The 22,435-nt window shown below is 37.7% G+C and overlaps 1 protein-coding gene across 1 annotated transcript; it reads right to left on the bottom strand.

The window, feature by feature from the left end:
• Nucleotides 1-1,695: 1,695 nt before the first annotated feature.
• ncf1 (neutrophil cytosolic factor 1) lies at nt 1,696-14,675 on the bottom strand. Its single transcript, XM_041801462.1, has 11 exons — nt 14,584-14,675; nt 14,316-14,396; nt 13,310-13,385; nt 7,902-8,067; nt 5,339-5,397; nt 4,908-5,030; nt 4,693-4,800; nt 4,484-4,601; nt 3,695-3,808; nt 3,290-3,462; nt 1,696-2,527 (listed from the first exon to the last, which is right to left on the bottom strand). Exons 1-11 carry the CDS (start codon nt 14,653-14,655, stop codon nt 2,370-2,372), a joined length of 1,248 nt encoding a protein of 415 aa, XP_041657396.1. The 5' UTR covers nt 14,656-14,675; the 3' UTR covers nt 1,696-2,369.
• Nucleotides 14,676-22,435: the final 7,760 nt, after the last annotated feature.

Below are 22,435 nucleotides of genomic sequence, written 5' to 3'. Positions count from 1 at the left end.
GAGGTCGTTTCATCTGTCTTTGACTCTTCTCGTGACCAGCAGATGGCGCCAATAAACATACGACACAAAACTGGAGTTGCAAATCTTGTTAAGTACACCAAAACAGACAGAGTTGGACATATAACAGCCTTATATTTCTTTTTCACATAGCAAACATCTGCACTATTGTGTAAAAATGATAAAAAGCTGATAATTGTAGACATCAGTACCATAAAGACATTCCTAACACACCATCCTCACTGTAAATAGTCCCAACAGATCCATTATGGTGCACATTATTCCCTTTCTGCAAAGAGCAAATGCTGAAGAAATTAGCTTTAAAACATGAAACTTTCCAAAAAAGTTGGGTCGCTGTGGAAAAAGGTAAAAAAAAAAAAAAGAAAAAGAAAAAAAAAGAAAAAAGAAAAGAGTCGATGATTGTCAAATCTCACAAACCCATATTCAGTTCCCAATTTTTGGGGAACTGAAATGTTTATTTCACTTTCTAATGAAATGCAAAAAATATCTAAATTTCCATAAAATTCAACACATTTTTTTTTAATCTCATTTGATACATTAGGTGTTTTTGCTAACTGATAATCCACTTGAGGGCATTTTCATCATTTATCAGATTGTATTCAGAAGATTTTTAAAAAGTTATTTATGATCATTTTAATTAGATAGAGGTATCATAAAAGTTTGTATCAAATATGATACAACAGGGTTTAAGGGGATAATTCTGATTTTGATTGCAGCAACACATTTCTGAAAAGTAGGGACAGGGAAACAAAAGGCTGGTAAGTGGTACTCATGAAAAGCAGCTGGAGGAGCATTTTACAACTAATCAGGTTAATTATCAACAGGACAGAGACATGACTGGGTATTAAGAGAGGCAGAGTCTCTCAGAAGTAAAGATACACAGAGATTCACCAACCTGTGAAACACTGAGTCTAAAAATAATGGAAGAAGTTAAGAAAAATATTCCTCAATGCAAAATAGGGAAGACCTCGAATCTCCCTCCATCTACAGTCCATAATATCATCAACAGATTCAGAGAATCTGGAGAAATCTCTGTGAGGGACAAGGCTGGAGGGGCCCTCAGGGGCCACTGCATTAAAAACACTCGTGATTCTGTACTGAAATCACTGCATGGGCTCAGGAACACTTCCTGAAATCACTGTCTACCAACACAGTTGGCTGTGCCATCCACAAATGACAGTTAAAGCTGGATCATGGAGAGAAGAAGCCATATGTGAACAGGATCCAGAAACACCGCCGTCTTCTCTGGACCAAAGCTCATTTAACATGGACTGAGGAAACATGGAAAACTGTTCTGTGGTCAGAGGAAACCACAGATGTCGTGTCCTGTGGCCTAAAAAGGAGAGGGAGCATCCAGCTTGTTCTCCTGGCTCAGTTCTAAAGCCTGCATCTCTGATGGTATGGGGTTGCATTAGTGCCTATGGGCTGGGCAGCTTACACTTCTGTAAAGGATCTATCAATGCTGAAAAGTAGAGAGAGGTTTTAGAGCAACATTATGCTCCCATCCAGACAATGTCTCTGTCAGGGAAGGCCTTGACTGTTTCAGCAAGGCGATGCTAAACCACATACCACATCCATCACAACAGCATGGCTTCACAGGAGAAGACTCCGGGTCCTGAACTGGTCTGCCTGCAGTCCAGACCTTTCATCAATAGAAAACATTTGGAGCATCAGAAAAGGAAAAATCCAGCAAAGAGGACCCAGGACTGTTGAGCAGCTAGAATCCTACATCAGACAAGAATGGGAAAACATTCCTCTCCCACCAACTGGTCTCCTCACTTCTCAGACGTTTACAGACTGTTGCTAAAAGAAGATGGGAAGCTACACAATGGTGGCCCCGCCCCTACTTTTTTTAGATGTGTTGCTGCCATCAAATTCAAAGTTAGTGAACATTTTTCATGAAATGATAAAATGTCCCAGTTTAACATCTGACGTGTTCTTTATGTTCTATTGTGGGTTTATGAGATTAAACAGACATTGTTTTTATTTATATCCTACACAGTGTACCAACTTTTTTGGGATTTGGGTTGTATATATTTACAGCAAATTAACTAGTTGTTTTTGATGTATTTGAAGAGACTTTAAGTGACACATCTTTGGTTTCAGTCCTCACTGAGTTGTTTTGATGGTGATGACTTGTTCTGAGTCCAACTAAGAAAAAGTTTTAAACCCTTTAGACAAAACCAGACTAGGAACTGTTTTCACACCATTTAGGACCATTTATGACTGTGAAATGAAAAAAAAAAACACCTTTAAACATTTTTAACCTCGACCTCTCATCGTTTTAACTCTTGATTTTCAAACATCTGGACAGATCAAAGCAGATAAATCAGAAGATGTTTTCGTGACTTTTACACTTTGACCTGTGACAGGCGGATGCTGACTTTCTTGCGGGTGTTGGCGCTGCAGCGCTCCATGATGAGCTCAGCGCTCGGCCGAGGAGGGATGACCGGGGCCTCCTTCTTCAGCTCGCCCTCCAAGTTAGAGCCAGACTGCTCTGGGATGTTATCTGTTGGTTTGAAAACACAGAAAGTATGTTTACACACTGAGCTGAGCTTTGGCTATTGCTCTATTCCCATGTTTAACTGTCTTTGTCCCAGTGTAGGACATGCAGAGCACGACAATTGGTTTACTCTAGAAAGCATGTCGGCCTCCACTACCCTAGGTGGTGATATCCCCCCTTTTAGCCTGTAAATATCAGCCTGTTTAGCACTTAAATCTGCAATAGAAGTATCTCATATTTCTGATATTTCTGTGTCTCCACAGAGGATGATGATGGTTGCGTTACTCTGAGGCTCAGGCCAGGCTGTAAGGTCAGGAGAGTGGGCTCTAGGAGTCTCTCCTCTCTTCCTGGGCTGACCCTCTTTAGTTAGACCAGAGCCAGTCAAGGCTTTTTTTTCACAGCATGCGTGTCTTTTTGCCTGCTGATGTTTACAGTTCCATTTGTACAGATGCAGATAATAATGATGCCAACATATAAATGAAGCTCAGCATCAATTCATGCAGGACATGGTAGTCTGTTCAGGTGTTCTGGTGGATATTCATGGCGAGGGTTTATTAGACTTTTAAACTCTGGTGTGATATAAATCAAATGATGTCGACTATAATAAAAACATACAAATTAGAAGTCGTAGGCACCCAGTGATGGCTAAATTCATGTTTTTAACTCTCAAAAGTTGTAAGCCAACCCCTACACGTTGTCTATGTCTCACAAATATGTTGACCCAGCGGTTCTATCTCTATATTCTCTGTCTAGAATCAGTGTGGTTACCCTGGTTCTTCCTCTCCCTCAGCGGCGACTTTGTGGCGTTCCTGGAGTTCCTGTTCTCAGCTCGGAGGCCACCTTTCTGCTGGAGGTAACGGCGGCTGTTCCTGCGGTACGTGTCCTGGCTGATCCGCTGGCGAGCTCGACTGTGGATGCTCTTGGCGTTGCTGATGGACGACCTGAGAGGGAAGGACAAATGAGGTATTCTGGTCAGTACAGGTGGCCTCTATTGCTGTGACAGTGTTTACCAGGAAGGACATTTTTAACAGAGACATTATTTATTTAACAGTTCTCTATTTAAAAAAGAGGGCGTGGCAGAGGAAGTCAACACATTTAATCCTAAACTCTGCGTGACTTCTACTTCACAAAAGGCATGCATGTGCAGTTTTTAAGGTGTGATCTGTGACCGACCTGCGTGGTGGTGGTTTCTGTCTCTGCACGTTCAGCCGCTGGGCTTCATATATTTCCTTCTTGCCAGCTTTTTGTAGAAACATGGAAGGGAAATGGCCGGTCTCTTCTCCTTTCCTGTTAAAAAAATACAAGATATTACAACTGAATCTTAGGGAAACCCCAAGCATTTTTCAACCTCAGCCTTGATGGAAAGTTTCAGACATAGTGGGTGTAAAAACGTTGGAAAACCACTGATTAAAGGAAAAGACTTCAGCTAACATAGCTCTGTCTTTAAAAACGTATTCAAACAAGCAGCCAAAACTTACAACTAAAATAAGGCCAATATTGACAGCCAATATAGAGTGGGATTTAGAGCTAATGTAGGCAAATATATATACAGCTAATACAGGCTGACATTAACAGCTGATATAGACCGATATTTAAAGCTGATAGAGACTGATATTTATAATAAATATAGACTGATATTTACAGCTGATATAGACTGATATTTAAATCTGACATAGACTGATATTTACGGCTGATATAGACTGATATTTACAGCTGATTTAAACACATATTTACAGTAGATATAGCGTGATATTTACAGCTGATATAGATTGATATTTACAGCTGATATCAACATATATTTTCAGCTAATATAGGCTGATATTTACGGCTGATATAGACTGATATTTACAGCTGATATAGACTGATATTTACAGCTGATACAGACTGATATTCACAGCTCACATAGGCTGATATTTTTGGCCTATAGCTGATCTACTGCATGTGTTTCTCTGCAGACCATACCTGACCACCCACCAGCCGTCCAGCAGTTTGTGAATCACCTCGATGGTCTCTCCCATCTCCAGAGAGATCTCATCCTTCTGCTCAGCCTTGTAGGCTTTGATGGTGACATGTAGCTCTCCTGCAGAGACACACGACCACACAGCAGTTAGAAACCCTCACAGGAAGACTGAGGAGGACATTTTAGTCTGAAAACTGAAGAACCGGCGCACCTTCATAGTCTGGTTCAGCTTCCTCCGCCTCCTCTGGTGTGTCCAGAGGCTCCAGGTACGAAGCAGGGACCCAACCATGCTTAGACTCACACTGACAGAACCACCATCCTGAACAGAACAACAGGGACAGAGACAGATCGAAACAGTGGCGTCGTTTAAGAAGAATTTAAAAATAGAGAGTGCATTAGTTTGACTGAAAACAGTGCTGTAGCTACCGTTCTGGTTCTTCTCCACTATCTCCACCAGGTCTCCGGTGTGCAGGTTGATCTCATGTTTGGACGTCTTGTCAAAGTCCGCGATCACCCTGTAGGTGTCCAGGATGATGGGGCTGGAAATCTCTAGGAGGTTCAAAAACATTGGTGTCTTATTTTGGGACTTTATGAGGAAAAAATGAATCTGGGTCCTGTTTCATCAAGCTTACAGAGTAAATTAGAGCTTAAGTTATTCATATAATGGAAGCAACCATGATTCAGAATCAGATAAGACCAGAGGAAAAGAGCTTAATTGACATTTTTAATATTTGTTTCAGAAAGGTCTGAAATGAAGGTGTGTTCTGAACACGTTGGTTGAAAAGTCACTATCTCACTCCTTTAACAGAAGCTTCCTGGTGCACCAACCTTTCTGCTCCTTTAAATGGGACTCTTACCTGATGCGTTGCCTCTCGCCAGCTCTCTAGACTCCACAAAGTTCTCGTTTCTTTTCAACCTAAAGACAAAATCAGAACTATTTTAGTCCTGGTATATTCAATCAACACATACTGACCATGTTTACATCAGCTGAAACAAGAGAGCAGATATGTGGTAAGATAAATCTAAAGTGTATGAATAAGTCATGTAAAAGATTAGTCAAAGATTAAGGTGTTCAAGTTCAATTTGGATAAAGCTAACCAAAAGTTGAATCCAGTTAAAGCTGCAAGCAGCAATAGGGGCCCGTTCACCTTCACGTAGGTCAGGGCCTCAGAAATACCGAAAAATTAAAAGAAACATAAATCAAAATGCCAGTCATATTTTTGTTTTAGGATAATTTTCCAAGAGGCTTTTTTGTAGGTCTTGATCTGATACGCATGCCCACCAGTTTTCAAAATCCTACTTAGGAGGAAACTCCTAAGTTTCATAGCTGTGCAAGAGTTTCAAGCCCTGCAAAATCCTGTTCCATTTCCTGTTTCATGGTGAACAATACATCACCATGGCTCCACTTCAGTGTAGACTTTTGACCTTCAAAGAGAAGTAAAGTTCATGTTTTGGGAACTGCCAGGGTGAATTTCAGCAAGATTCAGCCAACCTTGTAGAAACTGTTTGTAGCGACCCGGGGAGTGATTACCTGTTGCCAGAGGGTGGCGCTGCAAAATTGATGAAACTTTTTCATATTGGTGTGTTCGATCACATGAAATTAGGTTCAGATATGGTGATGTAGAGCTGAGTTACTGTTTTTATGGCGAGGCCTCACAGAGACCACCACATCTGACGTAAAGTCACAGATTTTTGCAGAGAGCTGAATCAGCATCCTAAGCATCGACATCTGAGTCAACATCTAGACAAAATTGAGCACAAGTATCTTGGATGGACTTGAAACAGTAGCTTCTGCTGTAAACCACTGTGTTCCCTGCCACCAGAGGGAAACGCTGTGATCTGTGCCAGATATGAGAGTATGAATATGTTCAGGTCTGGATCCTCTACATCAGGGTTCATCAAGTACATTTGCATAAGGGCCAGATTTAGTCTCAACAGAAACTCTGGGGGCTGGATTTTCAAATACACAAAAATTAAATAAACATTTTGGTCTGATACTACAGGACATTTTTAGTCATTACCAGTGAGACCCATCCCTATTATCTATGATGCAGCAAGCCACAAGGAGACAGGCCCAACAACAGGATTGGCAGGACCCTTCAAAATCCAAGAGAATGGGCCCTCCCTAATTGTCATTTAGCGCCAACATTAACCCATTTTGACACTTTTAACCCCTTATTGATACTTTTTGCCTCTTTAACCCAATTTTTGCATGATTTTAACCCCTTTAAAACCATATTTCCTGCATCTTTTATCCCTTTTGTGCCACTCTTTTATCCATTTTTGCCACTTTTCTTCTATTTTTGCCACTTTTTAACTCCCTTTGATACATTTTTCTAACAATTTTTGCAACTTTAAAACCATTTTTCCCACTTTTAACCTATTGTTGATACTTTTTGCCCCTTAAACCCAATTTTTGCATGATTTTAACCACTGTTAAACCATGTTTCCTGCATGTTTTATCCCTTTTGTACCACTTTGTTATCCATTTTTGCCACTTTTCTTCTACTTTTGCCACTTTTAACCCCTTGTCTTTACTTTCTTGCAATATTGTTTGTCATTTGTAACCAATTTTTGATACCTTTTGCCCCTTTTTCCTCCTTTACCACTTTGTGACACATTTTAACCTCTTTTCACAACTTTTTTCTGCCAATTTTTGCAACACTTCTGCCAACCTTAACCGTTTTTTTAATATTGACTTATTTTGACAGTAAATTTCTGTAAAAACAGATCAAATGGTTAGTCATTCTAAAACTATTTCAATGTTAATTGTTTGTGGGATGGATTTAACAGCTGCAGACATTTAAAGCAAAAGGATACTCTTAAAATCATCTTTTTCTCCTTTTCTGAATTCATTGATCTTTCGGGGCCAGACAGGAAGCTTTGGGGGCCTGAGCTGGCCCCCGGACCACCAGTTGATGATCAGTGCTCTACATTCATAGACGTTTCAGTCAGATCAGACCATGTACAGCTGAGTTGTCAGCAACTTCCTGTTTCTTAAAAAACAGCACATCTGAGGGCTCGCCCCGGCCGCACCCTTCGAGTTTGTCAGCTGAGCCTTACACATTTTCATCATTACTGTCTCCTCCATGTGGAACCCAAATTTGAGCTCAATTGGATGAACTGACTTGGATGAGTTCATCTTTGATTGACCCTTCGAAGGCAAACACCACCTCCAATTTTGACCAGTTTATTCAAAATGGTGGATTTCATGCTGGAGCTCAGATTTTCCTCCAAAATACCCTAATGTAGATCACCTCAAACTGAATCTATCCGCCTGATTTGATCAGTCTAGACCCCCTATCTGTTTTTTCTTTGGTATCTTTGGTTTATAGCAAAAAGAAATATCAGCTGTGTTTTCAAAATTAAACACCAGACAGTAAATAACATGAAGTATATTATGGTCACTGGTGCACTGACGTGTTTGGGGCCGGCGGGTTCTCGTCCTCCGGTCGGACCTTGAAGAAGCTGGCCAGGTGTTTGCAGCGGGAGATGTGAGGAGGCAGGTTGATGAGCGTGCTGCAGTACTCGGACAGCGTGCTCTGTCTGGTTTCTGTCGACTTCTGGCTGTCCAACCACCGCGGCGCTGAGGACGAACAGAGAAATACACGTGACTGAGGAGCAGATGGAGGTGGAGCTATTATCAGAGATTTAGAGGACGGTGTCACATCAGGGGACCAGGGCCGATGTTTAAAATGAAAGAAAGAACTGAGGGGGAGCTGTGGTTCCTCTGATAGACGTGAAAATGACCTTATTCACTCATCAGCTCGGATCCTAATCTGAGAACCCTCGACCCTCAAAGTCTGGTCCCATCTGATCAATGTGAACACAAGTCCATCATACCCTTCATCTAAGTCTACTGTAGGAGAAGGTTCAGAGACATTCATGTGGACAAAGGCATGGAAAAACGGGGGACAAAAAACAAACAACAAGAGATGATAAACAAAAAAGTAGGGCCATAAAAAAAGAGAGACAAAAACAAGAGATGACAAACCAAAGAAACAGAAGCAAAAAGCAGTAAAAAAAAATGACAGTTAAAAAATTCTATGAGAGATGGCGAACAGAAAAAAAATGAGAGATTTGAACAAAAGAAGAGACGAAAGAAACAAGAGACAGCAAATAAACAGGACAAAGCAAAAAAACAAACGAAAACAAGAGACATGAACAAACAACAACAGTAAGAGAAGGAATGCAAGAAAAAAAAACAGGACACAAAGATAAACAAAACACAACAAACAAAAAAAAACAAGAAACTAAATACCAGACTAAACAGAGGTATGAGAGAGGGAAAACAATACAGGAAAAAAATGTGTGAGCAAAAAATGAGACAGAGCAAAAAAGAGAGATTTAAACAAAAAACAAGAGACGTATAAAAAAGAAATACAGTGAACAAAAAAAAGAGAAAAACATGAGAGAGTAGCAATGAAATGAAAAACAGAAAACAAAGACAGTACACAATAGACAGAAAACACAATACATAAGACGATAAACAGAAAACCAAGACAGAGTAAACAAATAACAAAAAAATGGAAAACAAAGTTAAAAAAGGTTTACAAGAAATGAGAGACACAAGACAACAGATTAACCCCTTAAAACCTGTTGTATCATAGTTGATACAAACTTTATGATACCTCTATCTAATCAGTAAGATCATAAATTACTAAAGAAAACTTCTGGATTCAATCTGATAAATGATAAAAATGTCCTCAAATGGATTATCAGTTACTAAAAACGCCTAATGTATCACATGAGATACACAAAATATATATGTTAAATTTTATGGAAATTTGGATATTTTTGATTCCAGTAGAAAGTGAAATAAACATCTCAGTTCCAATAAATGAGAATTTCCTGGCTATAATTTGTGTTTTCAGGCTTTAATGGGTTAAAGATAATTAACAAAAAACAAGAGATGTAAACAAAAAATGAGACATAAACAAAAACCGAGAAACTGTTAACAAAAACAAAAGACGTCAACATAAAATGAGACAAAAACAAAAAACAAGAGACGCAAACAAAAGAGAGAGACAGTGAACAAAAACAATAGAAGGAAAACAAACAAGACAGAAAATAAAAGTGAGAGAGTAAACAATGTGAAATGAAATACAAAAAACAGACAGTAAACAAACAATAATAAAATGGAAAACAAAAATAAAGAATGTTAAACAAAAAACAAGAGACATAAATGAAAAACTGGGAAATAAAATACACGTTTACAAAAAATAAGAGACACAAGACAAAAGATTGAGAGAAGTAATCAAAAAACAAGAGATGTAAACAAAAAATGACAGAGGTAGACAAAATAAGGACAAAAGCTAAACAAAAATAAGAGAAGTAAACAAAAAAGAGAGAAGGAAAAGAAAAAAACAAGAGGTGGTAAATATAAAAGGAGAAACAGGAACTAAACCAGAGATGTAAAACAGACTGGAAGGAAAAGGATGTTTATTTTTATCATCTCTTTGTTTTCTCTGAGCTGTCTGAAAAGGCGCGTGGCTCTTTTCTGTATTTTTAAACTGTGACGGAGACAGAGCTAGTTTCAGTAACAGCTGTAGAACACACCAACTGCTAACATATGCTGATGATCCTGTTATCTTCTGTAGCTCATATTCAGACATCAGTGCTCATTTATCCTGTTTCATATTGAGCTGAAATCTCCTCTCAGGAGCTTTAACAGCTGGTAAACAGAGCTTTTCTAACTCTGTCATCCAGCCGCTAAAAGCTTCAGCCGCGTTGTTTTTCGCTCTCAGAGAAGGATTTTTCCAGACCTGTGGGCTCTTTAAGCTGCTGTTGCATCATGCGTGCTTCCCTTTCTGGTCATTGCAACATTTCTGTTGGTAATTTTGTCACTAGGTGGTTTTGCAGGCTGACTTCTGCTTTCATGTAAACCGTCTCCAAACATCTGAACAGAAAGTAGAATGAAACACAAAACCTGCCCAGTATTTCTTTAAACACACCTGGCTGATGTCCTCTGATGGATGTGAAAATGACCTGTTTAAAAGTTTACTTCTTCTGATGCTGCTGCGGGTTTTAATGTTACAGAAGTAATACACAGTAGTCGCCCACATGCTGACTGCTGTGAAGTTCTGTCAGTTATTTCATGTTTATCACACCTCAGACTGACACTAGAGACAGAGACTCTCTTTGTGTTTGCTGATTGAAATAATGTAGATTTCAGGTATTTTATAATTACTTTAAAATTAACATCATACAAGCAGCAGCTCAGACCAAACACAGCCAGTGTGTAACAGAAAAAAGGAGTTCAAAAGTCATAAATGTCTGAGAACCAAAACTAAGATTTTTAACATTATGACAGTTGAAACTCAACCATTGCACTGAAGAAAATCGAATCAGTCTAGTTCTTAAAAATCATTAAATATTTCCAAGTTTAAAAGTCAAAACTTGTGAAAAAATCCTGAAATTTCAAAGTTTAAAAAGTCAAAACTTTTCTGAAAAAAACCTGAAATGTTAAAGTTTAAAAAGTCAAAGATTTATGAAAAAAATCCTACAAATACAAAGTTTAAAAAGTCAAACATTTATGAAAAAACCCTGAAATTTCAATGTTTAAAAAGTCAAAACTTTTATGAAGAAATCATGACTTTTAAAGTTTAAAAAATCAGAAGTTTCATGAAAAAAATCCTAAAACTTTAGAGTTTAAAAAGTCAAACATTTATGAAAAAATCCTGAAATTTTAAAGTTTAAAAAGTCAAAACTTTTATGAAAAGAATTATAAAATTTCAAAGCTAAAAGGTCAAAAATTTTATGAAAAAAAATCCTAAAACTTTAAAGTTTAAAAAGGCAAACATTTATGAAAAAACCCCTGAAATTTTAAAGTTTAAAAAGTCAGACAATTAGAGTACAAAAGTTTTGAATTTTTGAGATTATAAAGTCCATTGTGAAGTATAAATTTATACCAGATGAAGCCGTTTTCTTTGTACAAGTCCTCAGGCAGTGGCAATTAATGGGCTGATTTAAAAACGATGTAAAAGAAGTTGGAAAGAACAAATCAATATATATCAGTTTTTACTGTTATATATGTGTTCTGTAATTTTTGGCCCTAATACGCCGCATTAGAGGGTCTGATACAGTAGAATGTCTTTTGTCATCTCCCTCTGTGGGTAATGGTGCTCCTGCTCTCTCTCTTCTGTTCTCTCTTAAAGACAAATATTAAAAACTATGATCCGACAGGAGCAGATTATGTTCCATGTGCTTAGGAATGACATGCAGGAATGGAGCCACAGGCTTGAACTTGAACCAGGGCGACCTTACTACCAAGCCATCCGAGACGGTTTCAGGGCCGTCAGCTGCTTCCTGCTTCTATTTTCCTGCTCTCACTCTCAGCTCTCACAGCTGCCAAACATCCTTTCTATATTTCAACATGGGGATTTCAGCGCTGTTGCAGCTGTTTCTTCAGTTTTACAGCAGTAGAAAAGGAGAAGCTGAGCGACAGTTTGATAATCACAGGTTCCTATCAGAGACTATTACAGCAGGTAGGGATTTCTGACGAGGACTGGAGCTGCTTTCATTTTCTCTGGGCTGTCTCCGCGAAACAACCAAAAACTAGGGATGCTCAGTATTGGATATATGGCAGTAGTTGTTTATGATATTTAAAAATACGTTATAGCCAATGACGATGTATGATTCAGTTGATGAAGGTCTGTTGTTCAGGCCTAAAACTCCACAAACTTATCCATACATACACACTGATATTTACAGCTAATATAGATTGATATTTACAGCTAATATAGATTGATATTTACAGCTAATATAGATTGATATTTACAGCTAATATAGATTGATATTTACAACTAATATAGATTGATATTTACAGCTAATATAGGCTGATATTTACAGCTGATATAGACTGATATTGACAGCTAAAATAGACTGATATTTACAGCTAATATAGACTGATATTTAAGGCTGAAATAAACTGATATTTACAGCAGATATAGCGTAATATTTACAGCTGATATAGACTGATATTGTCAGCTGATATAGACTGAAATTTACAGCTGATATAGACTGATATTGTCAGCTGATATAGACTGATATTTACAGCTGATATAGACTGGTATTGTCAGCTGATATAGACTGATATTTACAGCTGATATAGACTGGTATTGTCAGCTGATATAGACTGATATTTACAGCTGATATAGACTGGTATTGTCAGCTGATATAGACTGATATTTACAGCTGATATAGACTGATATTGTCAGCTGATATAGACTGATATTTACAGCTGATACAGGCTGATATTTACAGCTGATATAGACTGATATTTACAATTGATATAGACTAATATTTACAGCTGATACAGGCTGATATTTACTTGGATCTTGGTGTCATGTTGGTAGGCTGGCCACTCCTGGGAAGGTTCCTCACTGTCCACAGTTTTCTCCATTTGAGGATAATGGCTCTTAGTGTGGTTGGCTGGAGTCTCAAAGCCTCATAAATGTCTTTGTAATCTTTCACACTGATAGATGTCAGTGACTCTGTCACTTTGTGTCTCATCTGTTCTTGAATTTCTTTAGATGGCTCCATGATGTGTTAGAGATCATTTGGCTTATTTCACTCTATCTGACAGGTTCTATTTAAGGGATTTATTCATCCAGCAGGTCTGGCAGTAATCAGGTCTGGGTGTGGATAGTCAAACTGAATTCAGCTTAATAAAATGATCCACAAACAAATGCAGGAAAGAATTCATTCACATAATCAGTATAAACCTGAAGCATGATTGTTTTAAAATGTAAGGTAACTGAATTTTAAACCATAAAATCATACAGTGATTATCATGATTAGGAATCTGACTGCTGTGTATTTTATACCTGGTAATTTGGGGATGATTCTGTCCTTCTTCTCTATCTGACCAGCTTCAATGGGAAACATCTCCTTGAGGGTTTTCTGTGGAATAAACATACAGCCAGAAACAACATTTTAATTATATTTATTGATTATTTTTCAGGTAAATCAAGACATTTATACTAAACCATATTTATTTGAGCTCTGAATATGACCTTAAGTTACTAAATGAACATGGAGGTGTTTAGGAGAAGAGACTGATATTTACTGAGGGAGTACGGTGCCTTGAAAAAGTATTTGCCCCTTTCTGAATTGTGATGTTTTTGCATATTTATCACACTTAAATGTTTGGGATCATAAAACCAATTTTTATATTTCACAAAGACAATCCAAGTAAATAGAAAATGCAGTGTTTGAATGATTATCCATTTTTACAAGGGGGGAACAAATCCAAACCTCACACTATGAATCAGGTTATTAGTCTTCTCATGCACACCTGTTATTTCTCACTGCATTATTAGTACTTGAAGCAGCTAAAGGCCACATTTGGACTCATGCAGACGTTATGTTGTTGACAGTTAAAGCATCCCTGCTGCTGTGTGCTGCAGCAGATTATTAATGCAACCTTTATCCTCACACTCTGAGATCGTCCTATCATACACCCCCAGTTTGATTTGTAAAAATACCACCTTTATGCAGATGACACTCAGCTATACCTGCCTTTAGACAGAACTATCGACGTCTATAAAGGTCTGCTGTATTATCTGAAGGATGCCAAGATTTTTAATATCAGCCTCAGAATGCGAAATACTGCTGGATCGCTAGAGTCGACACAGTCATTAATCCACCGTTCTCTCCGTTAAACTTCAGTCGTCTTCACCATGCCTATGCATCAGGTTCTGCCATGTGATTGGCTGGTTAGATATGAATGTTAATGAGCAGTTGAACAGGTGTGCCTAATAAAATGATCACTGATTTGTTTTAAATTTGCTGCATTTGTTTAAATTTCATCCCGATGTTTTTGTAACTCACGTGGAAGGTGTGAAACTCCGGATAGGTCCTGTAGATGAGCTTCTCTGAGAGGTCGCTCCACTTCACCATCAGCATGTACACCTAAACATTCACCAGAATCTCATTTATGATGTCAAAATTTAAGAAATAGCTGCATTTTTAGAGAGCAGCTTTCTGCTTTAGCTTCTCTGTTTGCTCAGGAACTAAACCTGGACTCTGTTGATAAAAACTCCTTAAATCTGTTGGCTTTTACAGGATCCGTTAAGTAAAGTAAATGTTTAAATCTTACAAAGTGCTGGCTGGGGAAGAAGCGCTTCTCGAAGCCCAACAGCTCCACATGTCTGACGTAGTTCTCCTCCATGGTGCCGACTGAGATGGGCAGCAGAGAGCAGGCTTATATGAGCGGTTGGTTCCTCTTTACGTGGCTATAAAAGTTTTCATCACAGAGAACAGAAATGAGGAAACGCTGCTGCTTTCACTCGTTTGCTGCAGGACTAGAACTGAGGACGAAGCTTTAAAGACAAAAATAACTCATAAATAGAATATAAATGCTGTTCTTCACACTGTCAGAGTTTTAGAGCTCAATAATTCCTCTGAAATGTCATGATAAAGGTAAAACCCTTGGAATTAACCAGTCATTTTTTACTCTATTAGAACTCTGGTATAAGTTACATTTCTATAAATATTTAATACCAGTTCCTTTAGGTCATCAAGCTCAGTCCTGATCCAAACTAAATGATATGAAGTCATTTTCAGGATTGAGATAATAATAATAATAAAAATGATGATGATGATAATAAAATCATAACAATAATAATAATGATAAAATGATGATGATAATAATGATGATAATATTATAGCAATAATAATAATAAACTAATACAATTGACAATAAAAATAACAAAAAATGATAGTTATAATAATAATAATAATAACAATAATAATAATAATAATAATGATAAAATGATTATAATAATAATGATAAGATTATACTACTAATAATAAAAAAATAATAAAATGTACAATAGAAATAACAAAAACGATAGTTATACTACTACTACTACTACTACTAATAATAATAATAATAATAATAATTATTATTATTATTATTATTATTATTATGGTGGTGTGATGCTTTATCATCTTCTTCTTTCAAAGATTGGAATTTTTTTTTTTTTTTTGATTGTGAGATTTTTGTGCAATGCTAGATTTAAAATCAACCAAGTAATAATGTCTTTGAAGACAAACATGTCCCCTTCTTCAAACTGATAATAGAAACATGACAGAATATCAGCTTTTTACTGTTGATCTGAAACTGTCAGTTTTTGGCCTTAATGGGGAGTTATACAAAATATATTACAGAAACAACCATTCATCCATCTATTTAACAATCCATCTGTTTATTTATACATCCATCCATTCATTTATCCATCCATCCATCCATCCATCCATCCATGCATCCATCCATTCATTTATACTTCCTTCCATCCATTCATACATGCATCCATTCATCCATTTATACCATCCATCCATCTATTTAGCCATCCATCCGTTCATTTATACATCCATCCATCCATCCATCCATCCATCCATCTGTTCATTTATACATCCTTCCATCCATTCATACATGCATCCATTCATCCATTTATACCATCAATCCATCTATTTAGCCATCCATCCATTCATTTTTACACCCATCCATCCATTTATACATGCATCCATTTATAATATCCATCCATCCATTTATACATCCATCCATTCATTTATACATCCATCCATTTATACATCCATCATCCATCCATCCATCCATTCATTTATACATCCATCCATCCATCCAGTCATCCATCCATCCATTCATTTATACATCCATCCATCCATTCATTTATACATCCATCCATCCATCCATCCATTCATTTATACATCCATCCATTCATTTATACATCCATCCATCCATTTATACATGCATCCGTTCATTTATACATCCATCCAGTTATACATCCATCCATTCATTTATACATCCATCCATTTATACATCCATCCATCCATCCATCCATCCATTCATTTATACATCCATCCATTTATACATCCATCCATTCATTTATACATCCATCCATCCATTTATACATGCATCCGTTCATTTATACATCCATCCAGTTATACATCCATCCATTCATTTATACATCCATCCATTTATACATCCATCCATCCATCCATCCATCCATTCATTTATACATCCATCCAGTTATACATCCATCCATCCATTTATACATCCATCCATCCATCCATCCATCCATTCATTTATACATCCATCCATCCATCCATCCATCCATCCATTCATTTATACATCCATCCATACATCCATCCATCCATCCATTCATTTATACATCCATCCATCCATCCATCCATCCGTTCATTTCTACATCCATCCAGTTATACATCCATCCATTCATTTATACATCCATCCATTTATACATCCATCCATCCATCCATCCATCCATTCATTTATACATCCATCCATTTATACATCCATCCATTCATTTATACATCCATCCATTTATACATCCATCCATCCATCCATCCATCCATTCATTTATACATCCATCCAGTTATACATCCATCCATCCATTTATACATCCATCCATCCATCCATCCATCCATCCATTCATTTATACATCCATCCATCCATCCATCCATCCATTCATTTATACATCCATCCATTCATTTATACATGCATCCATTTATAATATCATCCATCCATCCATGAGGTCAGCTGACTACCTGAATATACTGAATGACCAGGTTATTCCATCAATGGATTTTTTCTTTCCTAATGGGAAGATGACAATGCCAGTATTCACTGGGCTCAAATTGTTAAAGAGTGGTTCAGGGAGCATGAGAAATCATGTTCAAACATGGTTTGGCCACCACAGAGTCCAGACCTTAACCCCATTGAGAATCTTTGGGATGTGCTGGAGAAGGCTTTGCGCAGTGGTCAGACGCTCCCATCATCAATACAAGATTTTGGTGAAAAATTAATGTGACACTGGATGGAAATAAATCTTGTGACATTGCAGAAGCTTACTGAAACAATGCCACAGCGAATGCGTGCTGTAATCAAAGCTAAAGGCGGTCCAATGAAATATTAGAGTGTGTGACCTTTTTTTTGGTGGCAAATTTTTTTTTTTTTTGGCCAGGCAGTGTACATCCATCCATTTATTTACTCATCTATCCATCCATCCATCCATCCATAGAAACATCCATTAAATAGAAGTTAACCACCCTGTCTCTCTCTACTGGGAGACTCCCAGCACTCCCAGTGGCTATATTAATAGTTTACAGTAATAGATGTTGGTTTGGTAGATAAAGTTTGTCTTGACTGAAAAGCAGAAAACTCTCAGTAGAAATGCTGCAATGGTAGAGTTCCCCTCTGATTGTTTCTTCAGAAGGGGAATCCCCGCGTTCCAGACTCATGTAAAAACAGGCTTTTCACTTCTGTTTTTACTGGCTAATATTTGGGGATGTTTAGGTCCATCTAGTGATTTCCAAAACTCCCACAACAGTCAAAGAGGAACAAAATAAAAAACAGCATTAAAAGAAACAGAGACTCACAGGATTGGACTTCCTCTACTGCAACTGCTGAGGAAAGTTCTGACCGTGGTTCAATTGTTCTCTCCTCCCAAAGAGTTTCTATTTAGAGAAAGCCGATGATTTCCTTCTCATGACACATCCACAGTCACTGATCATGACTCAGAGTATGGGTTACCACATCCAACACATAAATAACCCTTCATCCTGATTCTAGCATGGACTGAGTGGGGGTTTATTTAAAAATCACATTTTAGCTATGTGATTGGTCCATCCTCTGCCTGCCTGTTTGTTTACAACACGACTCTGCTGCGCCTGAAAGTACTGCCCCTCGTTGCTGATTTGGTCCTGTCAATTTCTAACCGGGCCCAAACGGTTCAGATGGGAGCTTTGAGAGATGGATTCACCAGTGAGAAACAAGGAAACGGCCGTATCCATCTGCTTTGCAAGGTAAAAAAGTGTCACAATGAGGCCCATTTTTGAGTTTTGTGTAAAATAATGTCAGTTTTGGCTTTTTTCTTCTGCTTTTTTGTTTTGTTCCAATGCACATAAAGCAAAAAAACACATTTATACCAGAAACATTTATAATTGCAACAATTTCTGGGAGAAATGGTGCATTTTCTGGAAAAATTACAGGGGTGCCAATACTTTCGTCCATGGCAGTAAATGCCTTATTGACATGCTGGCTGTACGTTGACATAGCCGCCATATTGCGAGAGGCAAGTCTGCTACGTAAGGTAATACAAGTCGATGAGGTGTACGTGAATTGTTGGAATAAGCACAATTACATTCATTGATTTACACGCAAGTACCGATACTAAAAACAACAACAAATGAATGAGATTTTGAGTAAGAATCTGCATTTTTTGACCCAAAATTATTCAATTGGCATTTAAATTTCATCTCCACTTTGCACAGTATGTCCTGAAAGAGACATCTAATTTCTAATTTCCAGAAAATTGTTAACTAGGTAATCATTTAAATGTTACTGCTCCTTTTAAAATTTAAAGGCAAGATAGAAATTTCATTAAAAATGGGTTAAAAAAAATTCAATGGCGGATTTGATGTGGATTTAATTTTCAAAGACCTCAAAAAGCCACCCAAACCTAGGCTTGACAAGCGTCTGGAAGGGCGACTTGTCAGTCAATAATAAAACGGGTAAAACCCCATAAAAATCTTTACTTTAACTTGTAATTATCAAACAATCACAACAGAAGCCTTATGTTCTCAGCAACATTTATTTAACAAAAAAACAAAACACACAAGGCATAGGGAACACACAATATGCAAGACTTTTGACAAATAGGAAACTAATTTTTAGGTCAGTTATTTTATTTCAAGTCAACAGAAGAGGATACCTTAAAAATGTGGAAAAAACAAAACAAAAATTAAATGAGTTGTAATGAATGCAGTCTATACATTTGAACAATTTTAAACCTGTCAACAAGGTTTGGGAATTTTCATTTTTTTAATATTTCTGGTTAGAATGAGTTATTTTCAATACCAAATTCTTGAGACTGCAGATTCTACCATTTGATTATTAAACACTGTACAAATTAATACAATATTTCATGGATTATCAAAGTTAAGATTTAATTTGATCTTAAACAGGTCAATAATTAGTGCTGAAATCTTCAACACTGATAGAACAAGGGAAAGACGAGGAAGTGGGCAAGCCGCCATTGCTGTGGTAGTAACCCATTCTAATATATAAGTGTGTTTGAATGAGAGCATGTTTGCAACCAGTTACAGGATATAAAAGAGAATCAGTCGACTTCTGAACCGTTCTAGAAGTCATGAAGTAAAAGCACAAAGCTTTTTTCTTCCAACTGTTCTTGAGTGATCTGTAGAGGTTTCTTGGGATGCATGATATCATCAGTCTGATATCAGTATGAGCAGATAGAAAGTTTGACATCTGCTGGTATTTGCCGTTTTTTTAGTTACTGACGATATCTACAGCTGGTATTTTGGCTGAGAACATCAGCATATATTGACTGTAAATTTTGGCTATATAAACTAAAAAAATTAGTGGGTTTTTAGGTCTGTAAAACATGTAAATATTGGTATCCATACTGCTATCATAATCAATTTGTAAACATCACCATATCAGCAAAAACCCACTACCATGTATCCCAAGGTGTTTCCTAAAGTAATCTCATATCTACTGTTCTTGCAAGCATAGTTAAGTTAAAACTGCATGTACCAACAGATGGTTGGATTAAAATTGTTAGCTGCTGGAAAAGCTACCAGAATCAGATCATTTTTAACTAAAGTTAGATTTATCAAATTACAGCCAACATTTTTAATCCAACAATCCCTGCTGCTGTCACAGTCAGCAGGCAACAGGAGACACCATTGTAGTGTAAATGTTGACTACTCAGGATTATTGGTCAATACCAGCAATTTGCAAGACCGACAGAAACAATCTAGAGACGAGAGATTATCCAGTTGTCAATTAAAGTTCATTGTGATAACACTTTATGTGACGACTTCAAAACTTGAACAACAAAAAATAATAGTGAACCAAAGATTAAACGTTGAATAGAGAAATGCCATTAAGGCATTGTGACAAGGAAACAAGGCAGCTGGACTAAAATGGAAAAACTTAGAAGATAATAGAACAAAAGGAGAAAAAATATATATAGAACAAAATATATTATGATAAATTTTCCCAAATCCTTCAGCCCTAGTTTGGAGCAAAATTATTCACGTGTGATTTTTTCCCAAAATTTTGATTGCCATTTAATATGGGATTTTTAAATTCGTCATCTTGTTTTTTAATAAAACAGAGCAATAAATGATTCTGTATTGTAACAAATACCATACTGGGTAGATAACACTAGGGCTGAAAAATTCTGGAAAAATAACCATCTTAAAATATATATTTTGACTTGTACTGCAAATTTGATATGATTGTTTTTGTACTGAAGGGAACAAATAATTTTTGCTAATTATTCTAGAAAAAACAAACAAATGCTTGCAAGATGCTGTGTTAAAATGGTATTTGACACACTCAGGTTGAATAAAAATTGCACCTTTGGCAATCTGAAACTGCAGTGGGCCAGGCTGATGTCATCTACATTTTGCCCTACAACCAACTAAAAATCCAAAAACAAAACAAAACAAAATTGTTGTTAATGAAAATAAAGATAAATCTAAACAAAAATAGGCCTAAGGTTTTTAACAAAATTAGTCATCGAATCCTGTTGTTTTGCCTCTACTTCAGGGATAACGTGGTTAACAAGACACAAGTCTATACTCTACAAGTGTGAGACTATTTACCCCCAAACACTGAGCAGTCTTAAGACATTTGTTCAGGCAGACGTAGAGATATGGTAGTAGCAGAGATCAAGCACACTGACAAGCTGCAGCTCGTGAGCTTTCATTGTGAAAAAACAGATATAATTCAATGAGATGACACTGCTATGCAAGGCCAAGCAAACAAAACATGCTGCATTTCACTGTGTGCACACTGAAAGTGAATCAACGTGGTGGAATTCACTCATTCCTTGTATAATGAAAGTAGCATTGTGTTTTAAAGGCAGCTAATATACTGTGTGCTGACTGTACCACTCCATCTTTTTGTCAACCAGTAGTTCAGCACCAGTTCTTTAAATCCTGAGTAAATGGAAGGCTGTGAGGTTAAGGCCAACCCTTCCTAGATCTGGGAACGGCTAAAGCCTTTAGCAAATGAAGTAGATGGCCCTCAAGCCAAGAAAGCTGGGGGCCATTTTAGTAGAAGGCCCTCCAGCCTCCTTGGCCCCCTGGCGGAGGTAGATGGGGGCCATTTTGGTAGAGGCCCCTCCGGGCTCCTTGGCCCCCTGGCTGAGGTAGATGGGGGCCATTTTAGTAATGGCCCCAGCTTCCTCGGCAGAAGCTGCTGGTGAGGTTGTGGATGTGGCACCCCGTGTCGTCCAGTCCAGGCTGCAACAGGAGGACCGAGACCCCATTGTTGCTGCCTGTAGAGCCTCTGGCCACATCCAGCAGAGAGGTCAGGGCTACACCTGTACGTCGAGCTGCTGAGGAGCGCTTTAACGATCACTAGAGGCAACACCACCCCGAGGTTAATATCAGCAACACTGGGGCTTCCAGATGCCAGGAAACAGCCAGGGATGGAATTAAACAGAAATGAAATGTTGGAAATGTGATGTCGGTAATGGAATGCTGTCAGACCATCACACAACCTGAACAGTGCAGAGCACTGACCCCTAGGAGGTCTTCACCATGACACATCGTTACTGGCCTCAGATTCGCCAAGTCCAGGCCCATCACACGATCACCGGTGGACTTGTCAGACAGACACACAAAACACAAAGGCATTGTGGGGCTGCAGTTTCAACTAAGCTTCCTCACTCAAATCCAATAATGCTTACAAAACCTTAAAGTCAAACAAGTTTTAATCTACACAAACACTCTTGCAAGGCCAGTAAAGCCTTTATCTAACCATCTTGCTGTTTTGAAAACGGCAGGTGCAGGTGGCATCTGGTCATCCCACAGGCTCAGAATCCCGAAACCATATGAAAGTGTACCTCTAACAAACCCCTGAGCCGGCAGGA

This window comes from Cheilinus undulatus, linkage group 12, assembly GCF_018320785.1.
Source record: "Cheilinus undulatus linkage group 12, ASM1832078v1, whole genome shotgun sequence".
NCBI lineage: Eukaryota > Metazoa > Chordata > Actinopteri > Labriformes > Labridae > Cheilinus > Cheilinus undulatus.
This window is presented reverse-complemented; position numbering and strand designations above follow the sequence as displayed.

Bases quoted from the DNA above. Each gene is read 5' to 3' on its own strand.
- ncf1 (XM_041801462.1), bottom strand. From the start codon at position 14,655: ATGGAGGAGAACTACGTCAGACATGTGGAGCTGTTGGGCTTCGAGAAG. The intron at 13,386-14,315 runs GTGAGTTACAAA...TTTATTCCACAG, and splicing joins CGGAGTTTCACACCTTCCAC to AAAACCCTCAAGGAGATGTT. The intron at 5,398-7,901 runs GTCAGTGCACCA...TTTTGTCTTTAG, and splicing joins AACCCGCCGGCCCCAAACAC to GTTGAAAAGAAACGAGAACT.